This window comes from Eleutherodactylus coqui, chromosome 2 (assembly GCF_035609145.1).
Source record: "Eleutherodactylus coqui strain aEleCoq1 chromosome 2, aEleCoq1.hap1, whole genome shotgun sequence".
Lineage (NCBI taxonomy): Eukaryota > Metazoa > Chordata > Amphibia > Anura > Eleutherodactylidae > Eleutherodactylus > Eleutherodactylus coqui.
In genome coordinates this window covers 204814747-204839671 of record NC_089838.1, presented here as the reverse complement: position 1 = coordinate 204839671, position 24925 = coordinate 204814747, and the positions used below count along the sequence as shown (strand labels likewise).

General features: G+C 40.8%; 1 protein-coding gene across 1 annotated transcript in view; it reads left to right on the top strand.

Moving 5' to 3' along the window:
- LOC136610063 (sodium/nucleoside cotransporter 2-like) overlaps positions 1-18053 on the top strand; it is a 61549-nt gene extending 43496 nt beyond the window's left edge. The window contains exons 13-17 of the mRNA XM_066589330.1: positions 8352-8549; positions 12185-12266; positions 15276-15374; positions 15797-15911; positions 17933-18053. Of these exons, the coding sequence (XP_066445427.1) occupies positions 8352-8549; positions 12185-12266; positions 15276-15374; positions 15797-15911; positions 17933-18053 (615 nt within the window). The remainder of the gene's footprint in view (positions 1-8351; positions 8550-12184; positions 12267-15275; positions 15375-15796; positions 15912-17932) is intronic.
- Positions 18054-24925: the final 6872 nt, after the last annotated feature.

Here is a 24925-nt window from a genome sequence, read left to right as displayed (position 1 = left end):
AGTTTTTTCACATCTATTAAAAGGATTAGACAAAACTCCTGACAGATTTATGTAGGAGTCATGGAGATCAGATACCTTTTTAGTAAAGCTATCAATAGTCACATCACATAGAAGTTGGTAGTTTAATCCCCAGGACCCTGGGGCACACTGAACACAAGTGCTTTGTAATATGGAGTTTTCATCTGATGCTTTCTTCCTTTGCCCAATCAGATGCTCTAAATCAGGGGTGTCCAACCTTTTGGCGTCTCTAGGCCACATTTGAAGACGAAGAGTTGTATTGAGCCACACATTAAATGCACAAAAACTAACGAAACACGTTGGATTTCGCATGTGGATTAATGCAGCTGGGGTGACTAGTCTACTAACCACTGTCCGCACTGGGCTGCCAACTCATTAACTCACACAGACTCCCTCACAGTACTGCTGCTGGGCACTGGGCGCTGGCCTAGCTGCTGCCCAAGAGAGAATTACAGATAGGGCAGAAAGAGACAAAGCTAACAAGGGCACTAGACTGTTCGTTGCTGCTCTGCTGAGTAGGTCCCAATGCCTCCAGGCCAGCAGCGTGTTACGTGATCTGTGTAGGCTGAAGGCGGGACTACTAAGCACTGAACCAGTGAGGCGGCTTGCTGACTCGGCCAGCATGGCTCCCTATTGACTTTCCTCTCCACAGTGACTCTCCTACAACCTGGAGCAGCAATAGCATGACTGAATGTTAATTGTCCACCCTTAGGCTCCTCCCTGTTGCGTGCCAGTGTCTTCGTACTCTGTTACTTCACAGACACACACAGTAGTAGTTGGGCAAGCGGGCCACTGTGGTTCTTATACACAGGAATGGCCGCATGTAGTTAAGTTGCCACTAACAGCAGCTGGCCCTGTCTATAATGAAGTGCAGCGGTCAGTCCACAGAGTGGTTAGCTCATCAGGAATTTTTCCAGTGCAGTGAATGGCCAATCTGACCCTGTACGCCACATTCATAGCCATCCAAGACTATATGCGGCCTGAGGGTCGCGGGTTGGACACCTCTGCTCTAAAGCAATGGTTACCAGCTGTAGCATGCAATCAGGAGACTACTACAGCTGTCAGTCATTGTATTAGAACATTTTGGACAGCGAGGGAGAAGTCATTAACACAGAGGTTCACTTATTTTTTCCTCAGTGCACTGTAAATCTTTATTCAATGTGCTGAATAAAAGACATGAACGGTACAAATATTCAAATGTATTAGTTTAGATTGTGTTATATATACTATATATATAGTATGAGTGTGTGTTTAATCTTTTTTGAAGAGTTCAGTTTTTTTCTCTTTGTAATACTGGTAGCTTTGTTACTGCATTATTCTATTTAAAATGAAGGTAATAAAACACATAAAGTGTAAAAGAAAGGGTCAGATAGAAGGAAATTCCAAGGTCTATAAATTGGTTAGCAGATATGTTACATATTAACTCTTGTCATTGAAAATTAACCTAAGCCCTATTTTGGTCAAATTAATCTTAATTGTTCTCACTGAAATAAGTTGACGACTTCTGGGGACAATTTAGGCAGCATGATATTTCTGATGGAGATAGCTGACTAAATAGGGTATTCATCAATCTACTATTTGTATAGATTTGCACATGTGCAGTGTAGTAGCTTGGGATATTCAAATGCTTTACAATTATGCAGCTGAATCACATGTAGTAATTCATGTCCCACCCTTCTCCTCAAAACAGAATACTGTACTAGAAAAGTGTTATAATATACCACCTCTAGAAACTAGTATAACCACTTCTTTCCAGGACCAGCTCACAGCTTCATGACCACACCCTGAGCCACAGCAGCATACCAAGAATGTCTACTTCATAGGGAACATAGGATGGGATTTATTAAAAGCTTCTTGCCAATTCTCTAGCATAAAAAGTCAAAAATCATAGCAGAAGCCACATTTGTGCAATAATTTGATTTTCTTTTTGCCCATTTTGTTCTCTCACTTTTCAAAAGTGGCATTAGAATGGGCCTCCAACTGACTGACGGATTTGCTACAATTTACTTCAGGAGCTGGTGTAAATTATAGCACAAATATACAACTACCCTTAGCAGGTGTAGGTTTCAATTTATGTGCTTAAAGATTCACCAAATTTATTAAAAGGTGTGTGTGCCTTTTAGTAAATTTAGTACGTTGTACTTTAAACGATGTGTGGATTAAGACTGACATATGAAACGCCAGTCTTAATAAATTTTCGCCATAGTGTGTCTATAGGCGCCAGTGGAAAGCATCAATTGTGAAGAATACAGTTTACAGTTGCAGGAAAAAGTAAGTAACCCATTTGGAATTACCTGGATTTCTGCATTGATAACTAGTAAGTTGTTGTCCAATTGTTATCTAAGTCATAATGGTAGACCAACAGGATCTCCATTCATGTCTTTATTGAGAATAGAGAGCACATTTTATTGTGTATTACCTCAGTTCTTTTCTGAAAAAGTAAAGCCCCATTTACACCAACGATTATCGCTCAAAATTTGTTCAAATGATGGCATATGAGCGATAATTGTTGCGTGTAAACATTGCAATCATTTACTCTTCGGCTGAACAATGATTTTAAGGTGAGCTTAAACTCCATTGTTTAGGCAGAGAGTGGATAACAGGAACGGCACACTATGTTCTGCAGGGGAGCAGCTGATTATATTGTATTCATGCCAACAACTCGTCTGAGGACAATGGAGCTAATTGGGAAGCTCAGACCACCTGCTGTGTTCTACAAACTGCTCCTGGAGGCTCATTTACATGCATAAGAAGCTGATAAAGACTAATAGACATTAGTAACTGTTAGCACTTTATACAAAATGATCACTAAAACTGTCAATCTTTCAATCATTTGAAAGATGGTCTTTGCATGTAAATGAGCCTAAAGGAAATTTCAGTGTTAATGATTTTTCTGAGAGCTTCATTTTAGAAGAAACTTATATTTACATTGTCACATGCTGTGCGCTAATTAACCCACCTACACTCACAGAGGCAGGCTGTCTGAGCCCTAAGTCACAGAGTCCAGTAATTATACATGCATTCTTCAGAGCTCGGCAACCTCCCCTTGCCACCGCCATCAGCACAAGCCATGGTGAAATCCTGTGCTTTGCAGCCTTCCACAAAAGCAAGAATCTGACGTGCACACTGAAATTGAAGTGTCCTTCTCGTGTGGCAATGTAAGCTTCTACTAAGATGAAGATTTACAATGTTGCCTGTCTTAAGTTTGTGCATGACCACCTGGATGTTCCACCCGTGATTCTAGGAAATTGTTGCATGGACAGATGAGACATAAGTGGTTTTTGTTTTTAGCTCTAAACTATATATGAAGGTAAAAGAACACTGCTCACCAACTCTAAAACCTCTTCCCAATTGGGAAGCATCATGGTTTGGGCCTGCTTTTCTTTCTTGGGGCCTGGACACCTTCTGATCACTGAGGCAACAACTCAAGGTGTATCAAAGCATTTCACTGGAAAATATAAGTCAACTGTCCATGACCTCAAGCTGGAGAGATGTTATGTGATGCAATGCACATAATTAAATCGACCAAAAATGGTTAACAAAGAATATTTTTGTTTTGGAATGGCCAAATCAGAGTCCAAAAATTAATGCTATTGAGATGCCATAGCATGACGTGAAGAGGGCTGTGTATGCAAATCACGTTTACTGGGAGAGATGGACTGGTTTAAAATGACTTCTCAACATTGTGCTAATTTTATTTGCAAATGAAGATCAGGTAATTGTACTGGTGGGTCCTAGGCACCCCAATCTGACACTGTCTATAATTGTAGTTTACATAATGTCTAATCCCTGAAGAGACAGCATCGTGTGCAGTGGATGTGCAGCTGATGCCCAGCAAGGAATCACAGCAGCAGGCATCAGCACGTCTTTTCCTGAAGTTCACTGGACTACAATTCGCACCATACCTTGGAACTGCATGTCTCTACAACCTAGACTAGGAGGAGTTACAGATGAAGAGACTGATTGAGCAATGACTTGGAGGAGGTTGTGGTACAGGAAGGAGAAAGAAGGCTCATGGCCTGGAGATACAGAGACTAAATGTCCATTAAAGTTCAGAGAGTTCTATGCTGGGGGACAAAGAGACAATCCTGAAAGCCAATCGGCTAGCTCTGAGGGAAGGAAGTAGCCCTGGAGCAGCATCGCCTCTGCAGATCAACCAGACTCCTAAGAGACGCCTATAGTGCCCTGGCCTACCTTGGAGAAGGATTCTGTCATCCACTACATTTCCTTCCCGCATCTGAATGCTATAGCTCAATCTGGAACTATGGTGTAACATCAGATTGCTGCAATATGGAGTAGACTTTGCTGAGACCTCTTCTTTTGCTATTGAGAAGCTAACGAGAGAACTGTTAAGGCCCATTTAGACACAACGATTATTGTTCAAAAATCGCTCAAAGCCATCTTTTGAGCGATAATGGTTGTGTCTAACTGCACTGACATCGTGCAGTTTTCGGTAAACCATCGCTCATCGTTGTCTTTCAGCATGCTGAAGGATAATGATGAGTCTTATCAAGGATTTACCTCGGGATACAGCTGATACTGTTGTTTCAGCTGTATTCCACTCCCTGATGACAGGCGGGGTATGAAGAACGCAGCCGGGCGCTCTGAGCGGGGAACAGCTGGATGCAGAAGACAAGCAGGGACACCCCGCTTGTCTTCTGCGTCCTCCGCTCAGAGCGTTCGGAGTGGGGAACAGCTGGATGCAGAAGGCAAGCGAAGACACCCACCCCAAACGCCCCACCATTTGTTCTCTGCATCCTCTGGAGCGCAAGGTGATCACTCAACGTTTGAGCAATCATCTTGCAATGTAAATGACACAATGATCATCGCTCAAAAGACATCTTTTGAGCGATAATCGTTGTGTCTAAATGGGCCTTAACTTACGGGATTTGCTGTAATATTAAAGTCCAGAAATTGTTCCTAGAAGCTCACTAACATCTGTGGCAACTGAAATCCACTGTCTTGATCCATCTACCCACTCTTCAAGAGCTTGCAGTCGGTTAGCCTTATAAACAGCCAGCATTTGATATGCCCCAAACTCATTTAGAATTACCTTTGTTCCCAACATCTCACCGAACAGACCTGCTTCATCCCACTGTGCTCCCATCAAGAATGCCACAGGCATGAAGATGTAGGAGAGTATGAGCTGCAGATAACACAGAAATTTTAGAACAGTGCTGCTCGCTATCACTATCAGTATAGGGGTGTGTGATCATTATCCACCCTGGTTCATGGGTATATGTGTTTGGTAACTGTTTCACAACTCTTTGTTAAACCTGCCATAGGTTATTATATCGGGAGGAAGTTCTGTATTGATACCCCAGCCAGGCTTGTGCTATGTTTTGTGATGCAGGGCCTGTTCACATCTTGTTATGGTGTCAGTTCCAGGATGTCATGGTAATTTCTATTTAGAATCCCAAAAAGAGCACCCCTGGATGAGACTTGAATGAAAATTATTTTTACCATTAATGAAAACTGTTGAAATGGAGACCAATAGGTGTCTATTTCAGCAGTTTTCCATTAGTTTTCAGCATTTTGTGCTAAAAATAGTAAAAGGACCCACCGCATTATTTTTCTAGCACAAAATGCTGGAAACAAACAGAAACCTGACAAAACGGAGAACCATTGGTATCCTTTCCAGCAGTTTTCAATTATAGGTAAGATAATTTTCATTCAAGTCCCATCCATTTTGGGGATTTAAAATGGAAGTCTCCATGGAGGCCATAGTGACATTTGAAGTGGGCTTTATTTAATTTATTCCATATTTGTACTACTTCTACTTGACTCTCTACTGTATCATCTCATCCAAATAAATGTGCCAGGTAGTTCTATGCCTGTCATTTGGGAGTGTGTACTGATCCTAGGTGGGAGTATCCTGAGTTCACCTCTAGTTGAAGAGGAAAACCCTCCAACATTCCTTTGGAGCTCCCACCAACATTTGGGTGGAGCACTGTGGCAATCTGAGGTGAGAACAGCTACACATCCTGCCTACATAAAGGGGTGTTGCATAACAATCAGAACACATGTTGTTAGTAATCAATGCAGAAATCCAGGTAATTCCAAATGGTTCACATTTTCTATTTCTTGCAACTGTATATACACAGCTACAGTATAGCAAAGTTAAACCTACACTACTGATCAAAAGTTTTAGAGCACCTCACTTTTTCCAGTTTTTATTAAAAATGTATGCAGTTTAATGTTTCAAATGCACTTGGAAATGAAAGTATAGAACAAATAAATAAGTTAAGATGAATAAAATTAATGGATTAACTTTGTTTCACCAAATTAAATCTAGGTTTTTGACTCTTCAAATTAGCCGCCTCTAGCTCATATAACAGCTTTACACAATTGAGGCATTCTTTCTACAATTGCATTCAGATATTGCTCAGAAATTCTATCCCAACATTGAGACAGAACTTTACACAAATGTGCTGGATTTGTAGGTTGCTTTGCTTTCATCCTTCTGTCTTTGAAGCCTACTAATTTATTCTTATCTCCTCTTCTTGTCAGAGATTCCTCCAGTTTTCAGTTTGATGGTATAGGAACCTGTACTGACTGCCACCTTGGCTTTCTTGGCAATTTCTTGGTAGGACAGACCTACAGTTCTAAGGGGACCTTTACAATGGCAAGCAAATCGTGCAATTTTCTTACGATGCGAGAGTGGGTGAAAACCCATGATTATGAAACCAATGATTTTCAATGGTTTCAATCTTATCTGCGTGAAAAAAAAAATCACAGCATTTATTTTCTTTTTGCGATATAGCCCATTGCTTTCAATGGACTCAGCGGCAGCAGCGCCACCCCCATTGAAAACAGTGGTAGAACATCGCTATCCTCTGCCGCGGCTGTGATAGCTGCAGCAGCGGATTCCTTCAGCCCAACAGGGATGCGAAGCTGTGGCATCCAGGGGTTTGCACATGTTTTCAAAATGGGCAGTGGCAGCAGTGCCGGCCCCATTAGGAAAAGTCGGAGAACATCACAAACTCCTGCCGCAGCTATGACAGCCGCAGCAGGGATGATGGGAAACCCGACAGTAATACAAGGCTGTTTCCATGTGAAAACTCCTTGCATCCAGGAGTTTTCAGAAGGATTGCAAGGGAGATATCAGGCTGTGAATCACGGCCCGATATCGCCTTCACCAGTGTGCAGGAGCCCTAAGGGTTATAATTGTCTGTCTTCATTAGTTAATTGCCCTTTTCTAGTAATTATGATACCGTATATACCGGCGTATAAGGCGACGGGGCGTATAAGACGACCCCCCAACTTTCACCTTATACGCCGGTATACAGTGGAGAAAAAAAAAAAAATCATTACTCACATTCCCCGGCAGGATGTCGCTCGCTCCTCGTCCCCGGCGCAGCATTGCTTTCTGAATGCGGGGCTTGAAATCCCCGCTTCCAGAAAGCTAATACACACGCCGGCAGCCATGACATCATTGAATGGCTGTGATTGGCTAAAACACACGTGGCTTCAGCCAATCACACTATTCAATGACATCATTGAATGGGTGTGATTGCTAACACGTGCGCCTTCAGCCAATCACAGCCATTCAATGCTGTCATGGCTGCCGGCGTGTGTATTAGCTTTCTGGAAGCGGGGATTTCAAGCCCCGCATTCAGAAAGCAATGCTGCGCCGGGGACGAGGAGCGAGCGACATCCTGCCGGAGCGCGACAGAACGCCGGGGGGGGTGAGTAATGATTTATTTTTTTTTACACTTTTTTTTTTTTTTGTATTACTGGCGCATAAGACGACCCCCGACTTCAGAGCAGATTTTTCGGGGTTCAAAAGTCGTCTTATACGCCGGTATATACGGTAGCTATAAGCTCTGTTCAAATCCTGCCCTAGAGAGTGTTGTAATGCCGTCTGCTCCAACACTGGTTATATAGAATCAGAGGGTTTCAACGTAATTTACAAAAGTGGACACACCTGTAGGAACAGTTTACAGCCAATTCCAAACCATAAATCGCTTTCTTTGCTGCAGAGCAGGTATATTTGATGTGTTCCTTGATAAAAGCTCTTTCATAAATCATAAATTCAGACTATTTCTTGCATTTCAGGTTAAAATTTCATATATTTATGTTTCTAACTTACTTTTAAACCATTTCACATTATTTGTTGTCTTGAACTGTGCTAATATAAAAAACAACTAGAACAATTAAAGTGTTCTAAAACTTTTGAACGGTAGTGTATGTAACATATATAGTGTGTGTATGTGTGTATGTGTATATGTATGTGTGCATATATATATTGTGTGTGTGTGTATTTATATGTGTAATATATATTTTATATAAATTTGCTGTTATATGTTATAATAATTCTGCTTTATCTGCAGCTCATACTCTCCTACATCTTCATGCCTGTGGCCTTCATGATGGGAGCACAGTGGGATGAAGCAGATCTTGTCGGTGAGATGTTGGGAACAAAGATAATTCTAAATGAGTTTGTGGCATATCGGAGGCTGGCTGATTATAAGGCTAATCGACTGCAAGGTGTTGAGGAGTGGGTAGATGGATCAAGACAGTGGATTTCGGCAAGTATAATATAATAAATAACATCTATGTAATACAATGAAACTGATAGAATAATGTTGGGTAGACCATCAAGGACTATGATAGATGATTACTTAGACTGTTTTGGTTCATCTAAGTTGAATCCAGTCAAAAATAATGATTTGCCTGTTATGGGACTAAGTGGGCCACATTCCCTTGTATTAACCCTTAAGGATGCACCTCATCCCCCACCCCCACATCCCACCCCAATTTTTGTTTTATCCTCAGCCCTTTTAAAAAATCATAACTTTTTATTTAAACATTGACATGGATGTCTGAGCGTTTGTATTTAGCGGGACGAGTTTTATTTTTCAATCGTACTATATAATGTACGGAAAACCTATTAAAAAATGCAAAGTCCAGTGAATTGGAAAAATAACTAAATTCACCCATATTTGGGTGTGTCTTGTTTCTACGGCGTACACACTGCAAAAAAAATGACATGGCAACTTTATTGTATGGGTCAATACGATTACTACAATACCAAATTTATATAGTTGCTTTGGGAATACTTACCTAGCAGGCACGGTCCGGGTCCTCTTGCTGCTGTCCGGAGATCCGCCTGGCATCCTGCAGTCCTCATTCGCCCACAGAAGATCACTTCCTGGTTGCAGGATTCAAAAATCCCGCCTCCATGAAGCGATGGCTCTGTTTGGTTCATCCAGTGCTACTCGGCCAATCTATACAACGGTCGATGAACTAATGTGAGCGCTGTGATTGGTTCATCCAGCTCTGCATTGATTGGCTGAGCAGAGTTTGAAGAACCAATGACATTGTGGAGGCGAGATTTATGAATTGTCCAATCAATTCTGTGGTCCAGGGGTAGGGAAACACATTGCATCTCACGAAAATTGCTAATTTGTGAGATGCGATAAACAAGGGGGCTGCGTAGGGAAACACGGGCTACAAAACATCACAAATCGTGGCAGTATAGAGCATGCCGCCATTTTTTTTTTCTCACAACATCGCATGAGGCAAAACATTGCTAATGTGAAGGAACTCCTAGAAAAGCATGGGCTTCACATACATGCGATTTGTAGCACTGTTGCATCGCAAGAAAATCACAGATTTTTGTTGCCCGTGTGAAAGCGGCCTCATGGCGATGTTACTTCACCTGCCTAAACATTGTTACAGACCAAGTACATCGCTTTTTAGTAATGGTATTTCCTAAAGGCAGCAGCCTCCTACATGAGGATAATGTATTCTACTATACTGAAAAAATTGTTCAGAAATATTTGTAAAGAAAATAACAAGGGGGGAAATTTCCTAAGACCGGCATTTCCAAAACCAGCTTTAGTACAATTTCACTAGGCACATGGTGTACCTTATTTATGAAGAGGCACACGCCTTTCCATGTATTAGGTGCAAGACGACTCCGTGCACCTTCACAGAAATGTATGCCTGGTCCCAACCATTTATATATAAATTTGTCATTCCGGGATAGTCATGCCCCATCCTGACAAGCCCTGCTCACTTTAAAAAAAAAAAAGTAATGAGGCAAGGACTTCAAGGTGTTGACTTTTTCCTCCAAATGCTACAGATATCAATCCAATTAAGCATTTTCAGGATGTGCTTAGGCTGTTACCATCGCCTATTGTGAATGGTAGGTACTGTTTTATCAATATATAGGTGTCACATTTCATTGTAATCCTGCCTGTGATGATTTCTCTACAGTACATGAGGTGTCAGACTATTAGGCTCTGTGGTCAGTGTGAAAATTGCAGGATTTTCAGATTTTCTTAAAATATAGATTGCCATTTTTTTTTTTAAATGTCAACAAAAATTGGTAAAATTATGATTAACACAAACCTTGAATTATGCAAAAGGTGATTTTCTTTTGGCACATTCCGTTTGAAGGCTATGGCCACTTTTGAGGGGCATTTTTTTCCCTTAAATGCATGTATTTTGGGCTGACAATTTTTTGTTTTCTTTTGTTCTCTTTTCTCCTGAACATTCTTATCTCATTTATGTCCACAATTATTTGATAGAAACTGCAGATCTCCTCTTGAGACTTAGGGCTTGTTCACAAGGGCATAAGCACATTTCAGCCTCGTAAATATGCTGCATATTTAGTGCCTGAAAATTGCTTATGCCCACATACGTCACCTGCTCCAGTGTTTGTGTGTGCAAATACACTGCTTATTGTTACACATAAAAAAACACGCAAATCTCAATGATTTCATGTGTAAATACGCAACAAACGTACAGCTGTCCTGCGTATTTTGTGTGTATTTACGTACACCTATTGATTTTTAATGGGCTTCTATGGTGTGCAATATGTATTAGGATAGGACATGCTACGTATTTTCACATGAAATTGCACATCAAGTGAAAAAATGCGCTCACGTGAAGTAACCCATTGAAATGAATGGGTCTTGTTTACTGCGTATTACGTGAGCAAATACACTCATGTGAACGAGCCCTTTAGACTGCAGTTTCAATTTACAGTGATATGTAGAAGCTTCAGAAGACACAGTGCAAAATTTTTAATGAACTCCCATTGCGAAAATGATTGTCAGCCCAAAATGTAAGTGAAAAAAGTTGCCCCTTCTCAGATTGCCTTTAAAGGGAACCTGTCATCACCTACAGTGCTCATAGGCCCGGTCCCGAGAAGTCCAGTGAAGTACTTTTTATACCTATTTGGCTCCATGCTCTATGGTCACCCCTGAAAGTTGGCACTCGATCTGTGCATGAGAAAATAATGGGAGTGTATGCACACTGTCCGCACACCAACTTTCATGACTGACTGCACGGAAACAGGGAGCAGGTGAGTATAAAAAGCACATCCCCGGACTCCTTGGGAGCTGGCCTATGTGCACCACTTAGTTTACAATGCTTATAGCTGTTCACAGGCTCCCTTTACAAGCATCTTGTGCCAAATACCACAGGAAACCTTCAAAGAGGTTTTGTGGATTCCATGCCTCGACGGCTCAGAGCTATTTTGATTCAAGGAGGGGGATATACACAATATTGGGCATATGGCCTCCTGCACACGGGCCTATTTGCATTGCGGAGTCCGTATTGCGGCGTCCATCTCCGGACTCCGCAGCAAATACTGCCCATAGCATTCAATGTCAAAACGCCATTTCATCTCCATGAGCAATAATCGATTGCTATTTTCTGCTTGCAGAGAAGAAATAACAGCATGCTGCGATTTTGTGCGGGTTACGCACGGACGGCTTCCATTGAAGTCAGTGGAAGCCGTCTGCCCCGTGGCACTTCAGCAGTGAGCACTGCGGTGGTATAGCAGGATATGCGCCAACCCCCATTACTGGTGGCTATTGCGCATGCGCGACGGAGTGCCGGTGGGCACATCCGCAGCTCTCGCAGCAGACGCACGGACAGGGATGCAGGGGTCACCAGCCGGGTACCAGGTCGAGCTCTGCTGCTGGAACACGCATGCGGGGTCCGACCCGCCCGTGTGCAGGAGGCTTATGGCTCTCTGGTCTATATTTATTTACTTTACTGATCTGTATAGCACATACCTAATCTGCAGCACTGTACGTCACTTAATATCAAGTCCCGCCCTATTGAGGCTCACAGTCTAAGTTCACCTGATGTTTCCATGTATTTTATTAGTTTTTAATGAATGTGATCTAAAACCTGTGTTTTACAGGAGCGATCAGAAGTCATCACTACCTTTGCACTATGTGGATTTGCCAATATCAGTTCCATTGGCATCATGCTTGGAGGGCTGTGTAAGTGTAGCCATACTAATATTAGAAATGCAATAGTAACTGTCTGTTACCTTCTCATGGCTAAACTGCTGAAGCGATTTTGATCAAATTTGGCAGGGAGATAACTTGCATCTTGAGGAAGGACTTAGGCTTCAATTTATCCCCAAAATGTATAGAGTTCTCTAGGGAGCGCTACAAGACAGATTTATTTGGTGATGTGCAAGCGCACCTTTGCTCTGCCACCAGCGCCATGCCGTGTGGCGAGGTGGAGAGGAAGGGGCTGCACATCATAAGCTATTGCTACATAGACAGACACGTGAGGGCAGACGTCGCTGCCGCGTGTATGCAATTATTAAGTGCGGCAGAGGGGGAAGGAGTGCACATCATAAGCTAGGCCTACACTAACAGGCAGACATCGTTGCCACGTGTATGCGATTATTAAGCTAGCAGGGACACCTGGCGTTGCCTTGGATTAAAACTTGAACGAGAGACACATTAAGATGGATTGAGATTTTAAAGAACATCTGTGTTGCCCATAGCAACCAATCACAGCACAGCTTTTATTTTACCTCAGCAATATAACAAATAGCAACCAATCACAGCGCAGCTTTCATTTTACCTCAGCAATATAACAAATAGCAACCAATCACAGCGCAGCTTTCATTTTACCTCAGCAGTATAACAAATAAAAGCTCGGCTGTACGACACAAACACACAGATTTTGCCTTACAAGTTGAATGAAAGACACATTAAGATGGATTGAGATTTTAAAGAAAATCTGTGTTGCCCATAGCAACCAATCACAGCAGAGCTTTAATTTTACCTCAGCAGTATAAGAAATAGCAACCAATCACAGCAGAGCTTTAATTTTACCTCAGCAGTATAACAAATACCAACCAATCACAAAGCAGCTTTTATTTTACCCTAGCTGTGTAAGAAATGGTTTACTTTTGACAATCACATTTCCTATCCATTTTTTGGTCTTTTTTTAATATGTCGCACAATCAGAAGTCAGATCTAGGGTGTGCCTCTAGTAGAGCTCGAGCTGTGAAAATGACTAGAACCCAAGAATCTGATAACCCCACTGAGGCAAGGAGGCATCAACAAAGCTGAAAGACAAGCTGCTCTTAGAGAAGTAGAGACCCTGCAACAGTCTCATGTCCGTCGCACTTTACATTATGAGCGTCACGCGTCTCTTAGAGCTACGGAGACATTGGAGCAATGTCAGGTCTGTCAGACCTTAGATCATGAGTGCCACGTGTCTCTTAGACCTATAGAGAGATATTGGAGCAGTAACTAGCTTACCCGTCGCGCGTTGCTGCGAAGACAGACAGACAGACAGACAGACACATTCGTTTTTAAATATCTAGATAACAACCAATCACAGCGCAGCTTTCAAGTTACCTCAGCGGTATAATATATAACAACCAATCACAGCGCAGCTTTCAAGTTACCTCAGCGGTATAATATATAACAACCAATCACAGCGCAGCTTTCATGTAACCTCAGCAGTATAAGAAGTAGCAACCAATCACAGCACAGCTTTCATGTTGCCTCAGCAGTATAATATATAGCAACCAGTCACAGCACAGCTTTCATGTTTCCTCAGCAGTATAAGAAATAGCAACCAATCACAGCACAGCTTTCATTTTACCTCAGCATTCTCAATATGCAGCAATTGTCAAGCGAAACGTTCGGCGGATGCATCATTTTCTGGTTGAACACTCATCCCGTTGCTCGTAATGCCTTTTGCTTTCGTGCTTGAGATGGAAATCAAACGATCTTTGTCTGGGGGGCATAATTGTCGACGATGCTCGCACGCGCGCCACCTATCGTAGGATAGATGTACTATGCCTATAATCTTCCCAGGAGTGTACTCAACAACTTCCCAAAGTTTCATGGTGATTGAATGAATGGTGTAGTAATGCATAAAGGACAGACAGACAGACATTCATTTATATATATCAGGAAGTGAGAGAATGAGATTCCGTACTACGTAAAATTTGGACACTAATTCTTTAGCGCTTAGAATTAAATAATCGAGTTGGGACCCATTAACTTTTCCTATTTATGACATAATCAATGCTTGTGCCAAATTTCAAGTTTCTATGACATTGGTAAGCGAGAAAATTAGATTCCGTACGTAAAATTTGGACGCTAATTTTTTTGCGCTTAGAATTAAATCGAGTTGGGACCTATTAACTTTTCCTATTTATGACATAATCAATGCTCGTGCCAAATTTCAAGTTTCTATGACATTGGGATGCGAGAAAATTAGATTCCGTACGTAAAATTTGGACTCTAATTCTTTGGCGCTTAGAATTGAATAATCGAGTTGGGCCCATTAACTTTTCCTATTTATGACATAATCAGTGCTCGTGCCAAATTTCATGTTTCTGCGACATCGGGAAGTGGGAGAATTAGTGGCAATGATGAAATCGAACGATCTACGTGGGGGCGTAACTGTCAACGACGCTCGCACGCGCGCCATTTATCATAGCATAAATATACTATGCCTATAATCTTCCCAGGAGTGTACTCAACAACTTCCCAAACAGGACAAACAGACACACAGACAGACATACATTCAATTTTATATATATAGATATATATACACCACAAAACTTTTATATCCTAGCAAAGGATGACAAGACCAATACCGTAGTGTACAGACTGTGCTGACAGCAGATTGCAGCTGCATTCTTTTCACTATTTAAGCTTTTTACGGTTTAAAATACAGGAAAACATAGAAAAATGACAAATTCCACATGCACAAAGTTGTGTGTAACAAGCTAGTTTCATCATAAACTTAGCATTTTAGAGATAAAAAATGAATAGCAATAGACATCACCAAGTAGAACCCAATAAAGGAGGTTTCAATGTCAATTCTAGTGGCCTCAATAGGCTAAAACGCCAAGACACTTTTTTTTTCTTCTTGATCATAAAATTAGGTTTATTATGAATGCTGACTGTACATTTACCTTTTAGCTTATTTATTCACCTAAATCATTTTTCATTCTAATGTCTCAGCTACAATGGCTTTGGAGCGCAAGGGTGACATGGCCAAAGTAGTAGTCCGGGCTTTGATGACTGGAGCGTGCGTATCATTTGTTAATGCATGCATTGCAGGTATGTATCTTCTATTTTGTTTTTTAAGAGGGGGGGGTGGGGGGATTTTCATTATTTGCTGCTCTTCAGGATCTTCGGAGGAGAAAAAAAAATGACCTTTTACCTATTGCTTAATGGCAGAGCCCAACAGGGACCTCAACATGTTCAGCCCTGTGTTTCCCTATACAGGTGTCTGGCTTATTCCCCTCTCCCCGTTGAAGTGAACACACGTGTTCAGCCGAGGGAGTCCCTTCAAGGAGAAAGTTTTGTAGAATGTGATTTTAATCATGTGGACATCATGATAATTGCTAATGATAGTGTTATGTTCCCCATTCACATTGAAGATGGTTATATTTGCTTCCATTAGTTTTTGTCTGTATTTTTGATTAATTGTTAATTAAATATTCCCTCCTGTAAAATCTCAAATTTAATTTATGTTGCAGGAATATTGTTTACCTCACGAGATTCTGTAGATTGCAGACAATTTTTTGGAGGCACAGAGGCTTTTGGGAACAAAACCTATCATCTTTATGTTTGTTGTCAGGACATTTTTGGAAGGTAAGTGTGACTAAATTATATCTTAGGTCTAATTCCAACGGGCGGATTTCCGGAGCTATTAGGTTCGGTGCGTCATGAAACGCTGTGGGCGTGTCATATGACTCTGCCAGCGCGTGACATGACGCTGCCGGCGCATCATGCGCTGTACTGCGCATGCGCGCCGGCACGGGATGCGGGACGTCGGGCAGCAGATCTGGAGGTAAGTATGGGGTCTCTGGGGGGCACCGTGACGGACTCTGCTGCGGAATTCCGCTTGCGGAGCCCGTCACGGCCATGGGCCCTAGGACTTAAGGGGATTTTCCGAGTGTTTTTTTTGCTTTTTAATAGGCTGCCCACATAAAAAAGCCTGTACTCACCTGTCCCAGATTCCCTGAGCAAAAATGTATAAATTTTTAAAAAGTTGCATGTCATAAATGACCTTTAAAGCCAGTTTCACATGAGTGTATTACTAGCACATTTATGTACCCATAAAATGGACACATGCGTTGGGCTGATGCTGGGATTACTGACCCAATCTCAGGGCATTGTACATTTCTATGATGTTGTGAGTTTGGGTAAGTAGACCTACGGTTAGGTTGGGGCCCTAGTCTGTATTATGGGTGCATAAATGTGCTCGTAATATGCTCGTGTGAAACTGGCCTAAATCTTGTCCAAGCAGGAAGCCATGTCCACCTTTTACTCCACTTTTAAACCAGCAGTAGATGGTACAAATGTATCTATTTTCTCGCACAAATGGATAAGTGTGTCTCACAAAAGATTAAACATTATTTTAGAGTAAAATGCGCCAGCAAAAAAGATGCAAATACATTGATAAATGTGGGCTTATATGTCAGCTGCCTTCTCTCAGTATTATGTTTTGCTTAATTGTCATGTTAACCAATTTACAACCACCCCCACATGTCTTTATGGCACTGTGCATAGTGCCCTGTGCTGCCCTAGAGCATGTCCACTGCTGTCTAATAACAGCCAACTTCCTGCTCTAACAGCCAAGGTCAGAGGAACCTTTCATCACTTTGGTCGAAAGTCTTTGATTTCCTGATGATACAATCAGGGACTGGAGGACCCTTGTGAGTCAACTCTGGGGTCCTAGAAGGGACCCCAAGACTGTCTGTACACTAAGGGCAGCTTCACACGAGGCTATGCGCAAAAACGCTTGTCACAGCACAGCGTATTTGCGCATGAACAAGAGATGAAGATGTACATAATCTGTGTGTTGTGTGTGTGTCTGCGCATAGTACTGTACTTTTTGCACACGCAAGGCATTTCGCACGTTCCTGTGACACACCCTTTCCAAGGATTTAATGGCTATTTACAGCTTAATGAGCTCCAGATGTGTTCTTTTCCCTGTGCTTTGCGAAGTGTTATACCCTTACCCTTGTGTATTTTCACACCTCCCATAGACTTCTATGGGACTTTTGCTGCGCAGGAAAATAGAGTATGTGCTACTTTTTCCTGTGTTCGTGTAATGCGTGTGAAAAATGCACTTACGGAGAAAGAACTTATTGAAATCAATAGCTTCTATTCTCTGTGTTTAGCGTGCACATATTTTGCCTGCGCAAACATGATCGTGTGAAGGAGCCCTAAGCGTGCTGTTAGGGCTTGTAGCATCCTGCGACCTTTCTATCTCACAGCATCGCTACAAGAGAGAAATCATCCATGCAAATAAATAATGGATTCTATTTTCGTGCGAGTTTTGTGCGTCTTGCAGTGCATAAAACTCGCATGATAGAATCAGCTGTATAAATATGGCCTAACAAGGAACTAGGAACAAGGAGAAGACTTATCAAGGTCACTTTCCACTAGCGTCTCCCTACCCAGCATGGCATATATAACTTTGTATATACCCAAATAGAGGAAAACCTGTAGATCTATCCGACCAGGACGGGAAGGAGCCGGTCTGAAGTCTTCTATGAAATTCTCTGAGCTTCTTAATTGATTCTGCTCACTCAACATGCAACAATACATGCATCATTTTCTGTTGCTTCTGAAAGACTTATACTGTGTTTTTTTCCCCTATACAGCACTGTAAATGCAAATGGGACTTTGTCATTTCTAAATGACTGGGAGACCGTGGCAAATGCAACTACTGCTTTCTGGAATTGCTGCTCATTTTACAACAAGACAGTTTGCACTGGTTTGTGACCCGCTTCAGCCTTCTACTTGCTCATGTATTATTGGGGCACTTGCGCACTGAAAATCATCCTCATCAGGAATTACTGACATTGCTAAAACACTCCTGGGAAAGCTGCTATTAGAAGCACTTTTATGGACTGCAGACTCATACATACAGAATAACAACCATATTAATTATTAATACAGTGGTTTTATTCAATATTTATCATATGGATTATTGAAACACATTGGTAAGTTAAACTACAAAGAAGATACTGTTGTAACATGTACGATATATGGATCCATTTATCAGAATTGTTAATACTAACGGTGCTTTCACATGCAGCCACAGAAATCTGCAACAAAATCTGCAATTTGGCATCAAAAGCCGCACATTAGACATGCAGATTTTGTTGCAGATTTTTCTGCGCAGCGGCAAATTCTGCAGCATTTGAAGGCACCCTTTGTGTGGCTTCACACTGAGTATTTCACATTTTCTGTTGCAATTTTTGAAGACATTGCCAGGACTGAATCATAAAGGAAGAGAAGATAAAAGTAGGAGAGAATCTACTTATCCTTTTTCTTGAATCCACTTCTAGTTATGGCTTTAAAAACTGCAAAAAGTACTGTACCAAAACAGCACATGTGAAACCACCCTTAAAAAAGAAAACCCCTTCATTAGGGTGCAGTTACACAGGTGAGTGCAATATTTCTTGGACCGAAGTCACACTTGCAAGTCCGCTATTTTTATTCGAGCACGATGCATTTTGTGAAAAAATCGCATCACAATTGCAACTCTAAAAAATATTCCCTTTGGGAGCAAAAATACATATGAGCGTGATGCAATTTTTTTCTGCTACCATGGGGAAGAACGGGCAACTATTTGCCAGCATCACCCAAAAATAGGACATGCAGTTTTTCTCTTGCAGCACTGCAAGGTAAAGATCGCATCTCTAAATGCATCCTTTAAAAACAATGGGTTCTTTTCCTGTGCAATAACAGGGAATATGGCAAAGGTTAAGGCCCATTTACACACAACGATTATCGCTCAAAATTCGTTCAAAAGCCATTGTTTGAGCGATAATCATTGTGTGTAAATGCTCCCATCCGTCGCTCTTTGGCTAAACGAAGATTTTTAGGTGAGCATAAAATCCATCGTTTAGCCGGAGAGAAGATAACACAGACCGCATGCTGTATTTGCTGTCCATGGTGCTGTGTTCTCCATGGGAGCGCTAATTACATTGTATTAAGCTTGCAGCTACGCAGCAGAACAAAGAAGCTGAATGCAGAGAACAGACCACTTGCTGTTCTCTGCATACAGTTCCCAGGTGCTTATTTACCTGCAACTGAAAGTGATAAGCAACTAATGGACATAATTGTCCATTAGCAGTTTATGCAAAACAGTAGATCAAAACTTTTTCATAATCTTTTGAACGATTATCTTTGTGTGTAAATGGGCCTTAAGATGGAATGTAAAAGCCACAGGTACTCAGGGATAAAATGTAACCACACCCTACATAAGGTAATCACCAGATGGAGTTATCTTAAATGAGATACAGATCAGGATCAGGAACTGCTGACTGGATCAGATACCATTTTAGACAGAGGGTCTTTTGGCAGGATTTAACCAGGTGTCAGCCAGTTTTCAGTTAGGAGTCAGACTGTAGTCTGACAGATTTCAGCCAAAAGTCCGACAGGGATCAGACAGAAGCCAGACAGTTCCTCAAGACCAACCGAGGTAAGAGTATAACCAACACTTTCTAAGAGGAGGGGCTGGAATAAATGCACACAGACTAGTGGCGATTGGCTGGCTGGGCAGCCCTACCTCCCAGCCAAGCAATCCTCCCATAAGAGCAAGAGGTGTACCAGTGTTTGCGCCCAGCACTGAACTGACTGTGAGCTTTCACTAGCAATGAGGACATAGCGGGCCAGGGCTGACAGCACAATGTCCCCCTGGACCTAATCCTCACTTCGTGGCCAGTGCTGTGACAAAAACCTACAAACCTCAAACGTTTTTAATTACCAAAATATCTGAACCTTTTTATATAGCAAAAAGGACAGCTGCCATTAGTTTCCTTGTTCTCTTTCTTCCCAAAGTCATCCAGTCATTTGAGAATATTTGTGTCATTTCAATGTAGTATCAAGAAACAGGAGACTTCAAATATATTTGGTACATTGATTTTATTTTGGGATTAAGTGTACCAAATATACAGTGAGTAAAAGATGTTATATACATGAAATTGTTACAAAAACAGCCATTGACAATGTTAACAATACAACAGATTTGACTGTATATAGGCAGCACATAGCAAAATATTCTGAAACATTAGGGCTGACATGTATCAAAACTGATGCACTGAAATCACCTGCATGTAGCATCCAATCAGAGCCCAGATTTTGCTTTCTAAAACAGCCTTTAGAAAATGAAATCTGGATTCTTATAGGTTGCTAAAAGCCGCCAAGATGTGTGAGAATGTTTTGAGGCCAATTATATGCTTTTAAAAGGAGCTGAAACATGTAGCCAGTGTTAGATGTTAATAATTGGGCTAGGTACATATTCTAGTCATTAATTGTTTTTAAATTCATTTAAAAGACATGCAACCCTTCTACAAAATAATAAAACTGTTGTTTCTGATGTTTCCAACGCATTTTGTCTAAATGAGACTTAACGTTTCCTAAAAAATCCAATGTATTGCATGAGATCAATATTATATTATTGATATCAAATGCTCCTTAGCAATTCTTTTTCTGAAATTCACTGGCAAAAGAAAACCAGATTTGGAGCCAATGACTTGATATTTTATATGATAAAGTTATATCAAATTGTTTTCCACTTACAACAGGAAATTATATCCAGGGCAAGAAGTACATTGTAGCACGCACAAGTATTTTACTGGGGTTCCATAGGAAAACTAAGAGAAATAACTACAAAATAAGAAATATCACAAAGTACATGCAGACAAAACAGTCACAAAGACATTGCCCTTTACTATATGATAGCAGTGGATGGCCTTTTGAACTGGAGGGGTAAACAATGAGTACATGCTAGTTTAGTGTTCACCAGGCAGGGTACAAATGTTCTTGTGTATGGAGAGCCTACCTTGTTTCATGCTCCATCTATGTACTCTCTATCATTATGGTTCACTGATCTGAAGGTTTCTCTTCTAAAAGAAGTTGTGACACTGAGGCAATTGTCTTTAAATTAGCCAGGAGATACTGCTGTATCCATGTGCCATGGTTGTTGTGGCCATACCATTCCTCACGGCAAGTCAGTGGGGCTGACTATTTACCATATGACATGCACGTGTGTCATTTTGTCACAGATAGACACCACTATAATTCGTTCCAATTTTTGACCCACAGTGTAGCATAACAAATAAGACTAAAGTGCTAGACGTGCTTTTTTTAAAACCTTTTTTGCGTGCAAGGTGCAAGACTTCCTTTTAAACTTTACATGCCGAAGTCCCAAGAGACACAAAACTTCTTTCATGATCTGAAAAACATTCATTGTTACACAGCATAATATATTCACATGTATTTCATCCATTAAATATCGGGACACTTATCAATGTATCTAAGCCAGTTTTCTGATACATCATAAATGTTTGGCACATTTTCAGACTCAGGGCTTCACTTAACTAGTAACGTTTTTGAAAAAGAAAAGCTACAATTGACCTATTTTAGGACAATGAAAGATTAGTCAATAGGTTGTGTGCCCTGTTGGAGAGTAATGGTGCATACTACCTTGGTGAAGAGACTGGCACATTGTGAGTAGATTATTGCTACAGTGTACCAGTAATACCACATCACTCCCATTGCCTGATCAGAAAGCAAATAAGATACAATACTTTTATGTGCGCACTTGCATTTTTCCTATACTTTTCTCATACTGTTTTTATAAAACAGTGTGATGATAACTATCATTAACACAGGCTGAACTTTAATGGGCTTTAAAATGTTCTTTTTGGATTTCATTAGGTATCTGCTGTGCTTCAGTCTTTTTCATCAGTCCAAGAGAGACAGCATGCTAGAGTTCTGATGCTTTCCCGATATCATTAACAGGTCTCATTGACTTAGGCTATGTTCATGTATGACAAATGCCAACAGTGTCCGATGGACCCCATTGACTTCTAATGGGTTCCACTGGAGTTCACTCGTTGTGTCATTATTTTGACTGCAGGAATAACATTGCATTCTTTGGCAGTCTTATTGTCAAACTTGGCACAACTGCCAGTGTAAGACCTAAGCCTCGTTTGGCAGTGTGAGTAAAGTCTAAATCACAAATGGGTAAAAAACAGGCTTATCCTTTTCAGAAACAGATATTTCTGGGTAAGGGGAATGGTGAGGAGTGGGATCATGGAAACAAAATAGGAAAGAAACCGTTTGCATTCTGGAATGCAACTGATACGGATTAATAGCTAACAGATGACAAACAGATACTTACTTGCTTAGTAAACAAAAAAAGATGTCTGACCAGGGCAATTAGACATTTACCTTTAATGCTAAATAGTCATTCCTTGTGTACAATGCTCCTTGTAGGATAAAGTTACTGACCAATTGAAACCTTGTTTTATTATCACCAACCCATGAGTTCAGGCTCCCGCTCCCAGCAGTCCCATTAAAGTGAATGAAGCAGTACTGTATGTGCACACTGCGCAACCACTTCGGTCAAATGTTAGAGAAATTTTCCCTGGCGCGTCCCTGATCAGTGTAGGTGCCAGTGGTCAGAACCCCATCAATCAGCAAATAATGCCCCTCTCTTGTCGATAGGAGATAACTTGCTGAGATAGGAATGCTCCTTTAAAGCCTCTTAATATGTTCGAAAATCTTAAGGTTCTTTTACATGCAAAGATAATATTTCAAATGAATGAAACATTGAAAGATTTAACAATCTATTTGCATAAAGTGTTAATGCCCATTATTGCCCATTAACACTTTATCATCTTCATTTGCATCTAAAATGACCTCCAGAAGTTGTTTGCAGAGCCCAGCATGTGTTTAAACACACACACAGATGTGTAAGCAGCTGCCAAGGCATTCCATTGTTCTCCTCATGGCTAGTGTGAACATGCTGCTGGCAGAACATCCTGCAGTCTTTTGAAAGATGAAAGAAATACATTCAAATGGAATATATTTGCTTGGTCTTTCAGCAGCTGAACAATGGATTTGAAGTGAACCAAAATCCATCATTCAAACGAGAAGTGCACGATGCCCGCATTAACATGTAACAATTAGCTCTGCTTTTCGGCCGTTTGGACGAATTTTGAGCAATAATCATTGTGTGTAAAAGGGCCTTAACTATAATGCCAGCTGAGAATAGGCTGATGGCTATCTCGCTCAACTACCTCAAACACATACACGCTCAACATGACCAAACATGCATGTTTATTTCAGTTTATGGAGAGAAGAATAAGCTGTTGCCAGGCACCACTAGCTGCCGCTTATCTCCTTGTGGGAACATGTTGAAATCCTGCATATCTGAGCTTCTTGAGGAAGATTGTTAATGCCATATACACATTTAATTATTCTCCAATTGGCTGTTTTAACAGACATTAATCTGTGTACTGCTTATTTAATATAACTTAAAATCATACTTGCTCATGCACTTTGACCCTTATCTTTCATGTTTATTCAAATCCTATTGTAAATCTGTATGATTTCTGGTGCAATTTTATTATGCATCTTGTCTGAACAGGACATAAACTGTCTATCAGGTAGGACTTCATATATAAAGAGAGAATAGACTGACAGGCAGACATGTACTGGAATGGTGGTCACACAGATAAGAAATGTTGGCAATCTGAGCCTACAGCAGACAGAATACATTGGATTAGAGAGAGTAAGTACAAGGATGGATAAATATAGTTCAAGTAGTATTAAATAATCTTATCTATGTGTATGGAATTATCTACATGTCATCTACATGTAAGAAATTTAAGGGTGGTGTTTTAATCTTTTTCCTGTGTGTTAAGAGGGTAAGGATATCATAGAGGATCACCGCCTGTGGAGTGGAGAGTTGTTAATGAGTGGCATTAGCTCTGGCGGACCTGGCTCATTCATTTATTATTTGTCTGACCATTCTTTTGTATAGATGACATATAGTACTATATTGTTATTAAATGTGTGACCAGCAACAGCTTCCCGTGGCAACATCTGCTGAATGGGGTTTGTGAAGCCAAACCTGTGATGACCAACAATTGGCGACTTGAAAAGGGTTACATCAAATCAATTATTTTGCATATAATTTCTTGTTGATAGTAGGGTAAAAGGTAATATACCCTGTTTCTGTGAATTACCAAAGAGCATTTTTTTCTATGTATCTACAAATTACTTGGCGATACACTTATATTATAATAGGATTATTATAAAAAGTTTGTATGTGTATGTACAGTGCAATATAAACACAGACTAGAATTCCCACAATTATGTATGACCCCTGTAGCCGACACTGGAATTATTCACATCTGACTGAAACAAAGAAAAAAAGACATTTTAATGAAGTGCATCAAAGATTCTTGTACACCAAAGAAATGTGCAAATAAACACACAAAATGTTTCACAAAGAAAGCAAATACAACCACAATGATGAAAAGCACAAAAACGAAGGCAAAGTGACTTTTAGAGAGCACTGTGATGCAGAATTTCACAGCTATGAATACATTAAGCAGAAGTTTGGTCACAAATTAAGTCCATGACCACCCTCTGCAAAACAAACATCTCCAATGTCTGTGTCTGACATACTGAGAATCATTTGGAAATATACTGGAATATCTTAAATTACCAACACATTGAGGGGATCACTAAAAGGAGAGTTGTTATACATGAACAGTACATGCCGTGATTTACATTGGCTAGCAGTTTTTCTGTAGTCACTTTGCCTTCAGAGCACCACACATAATTTC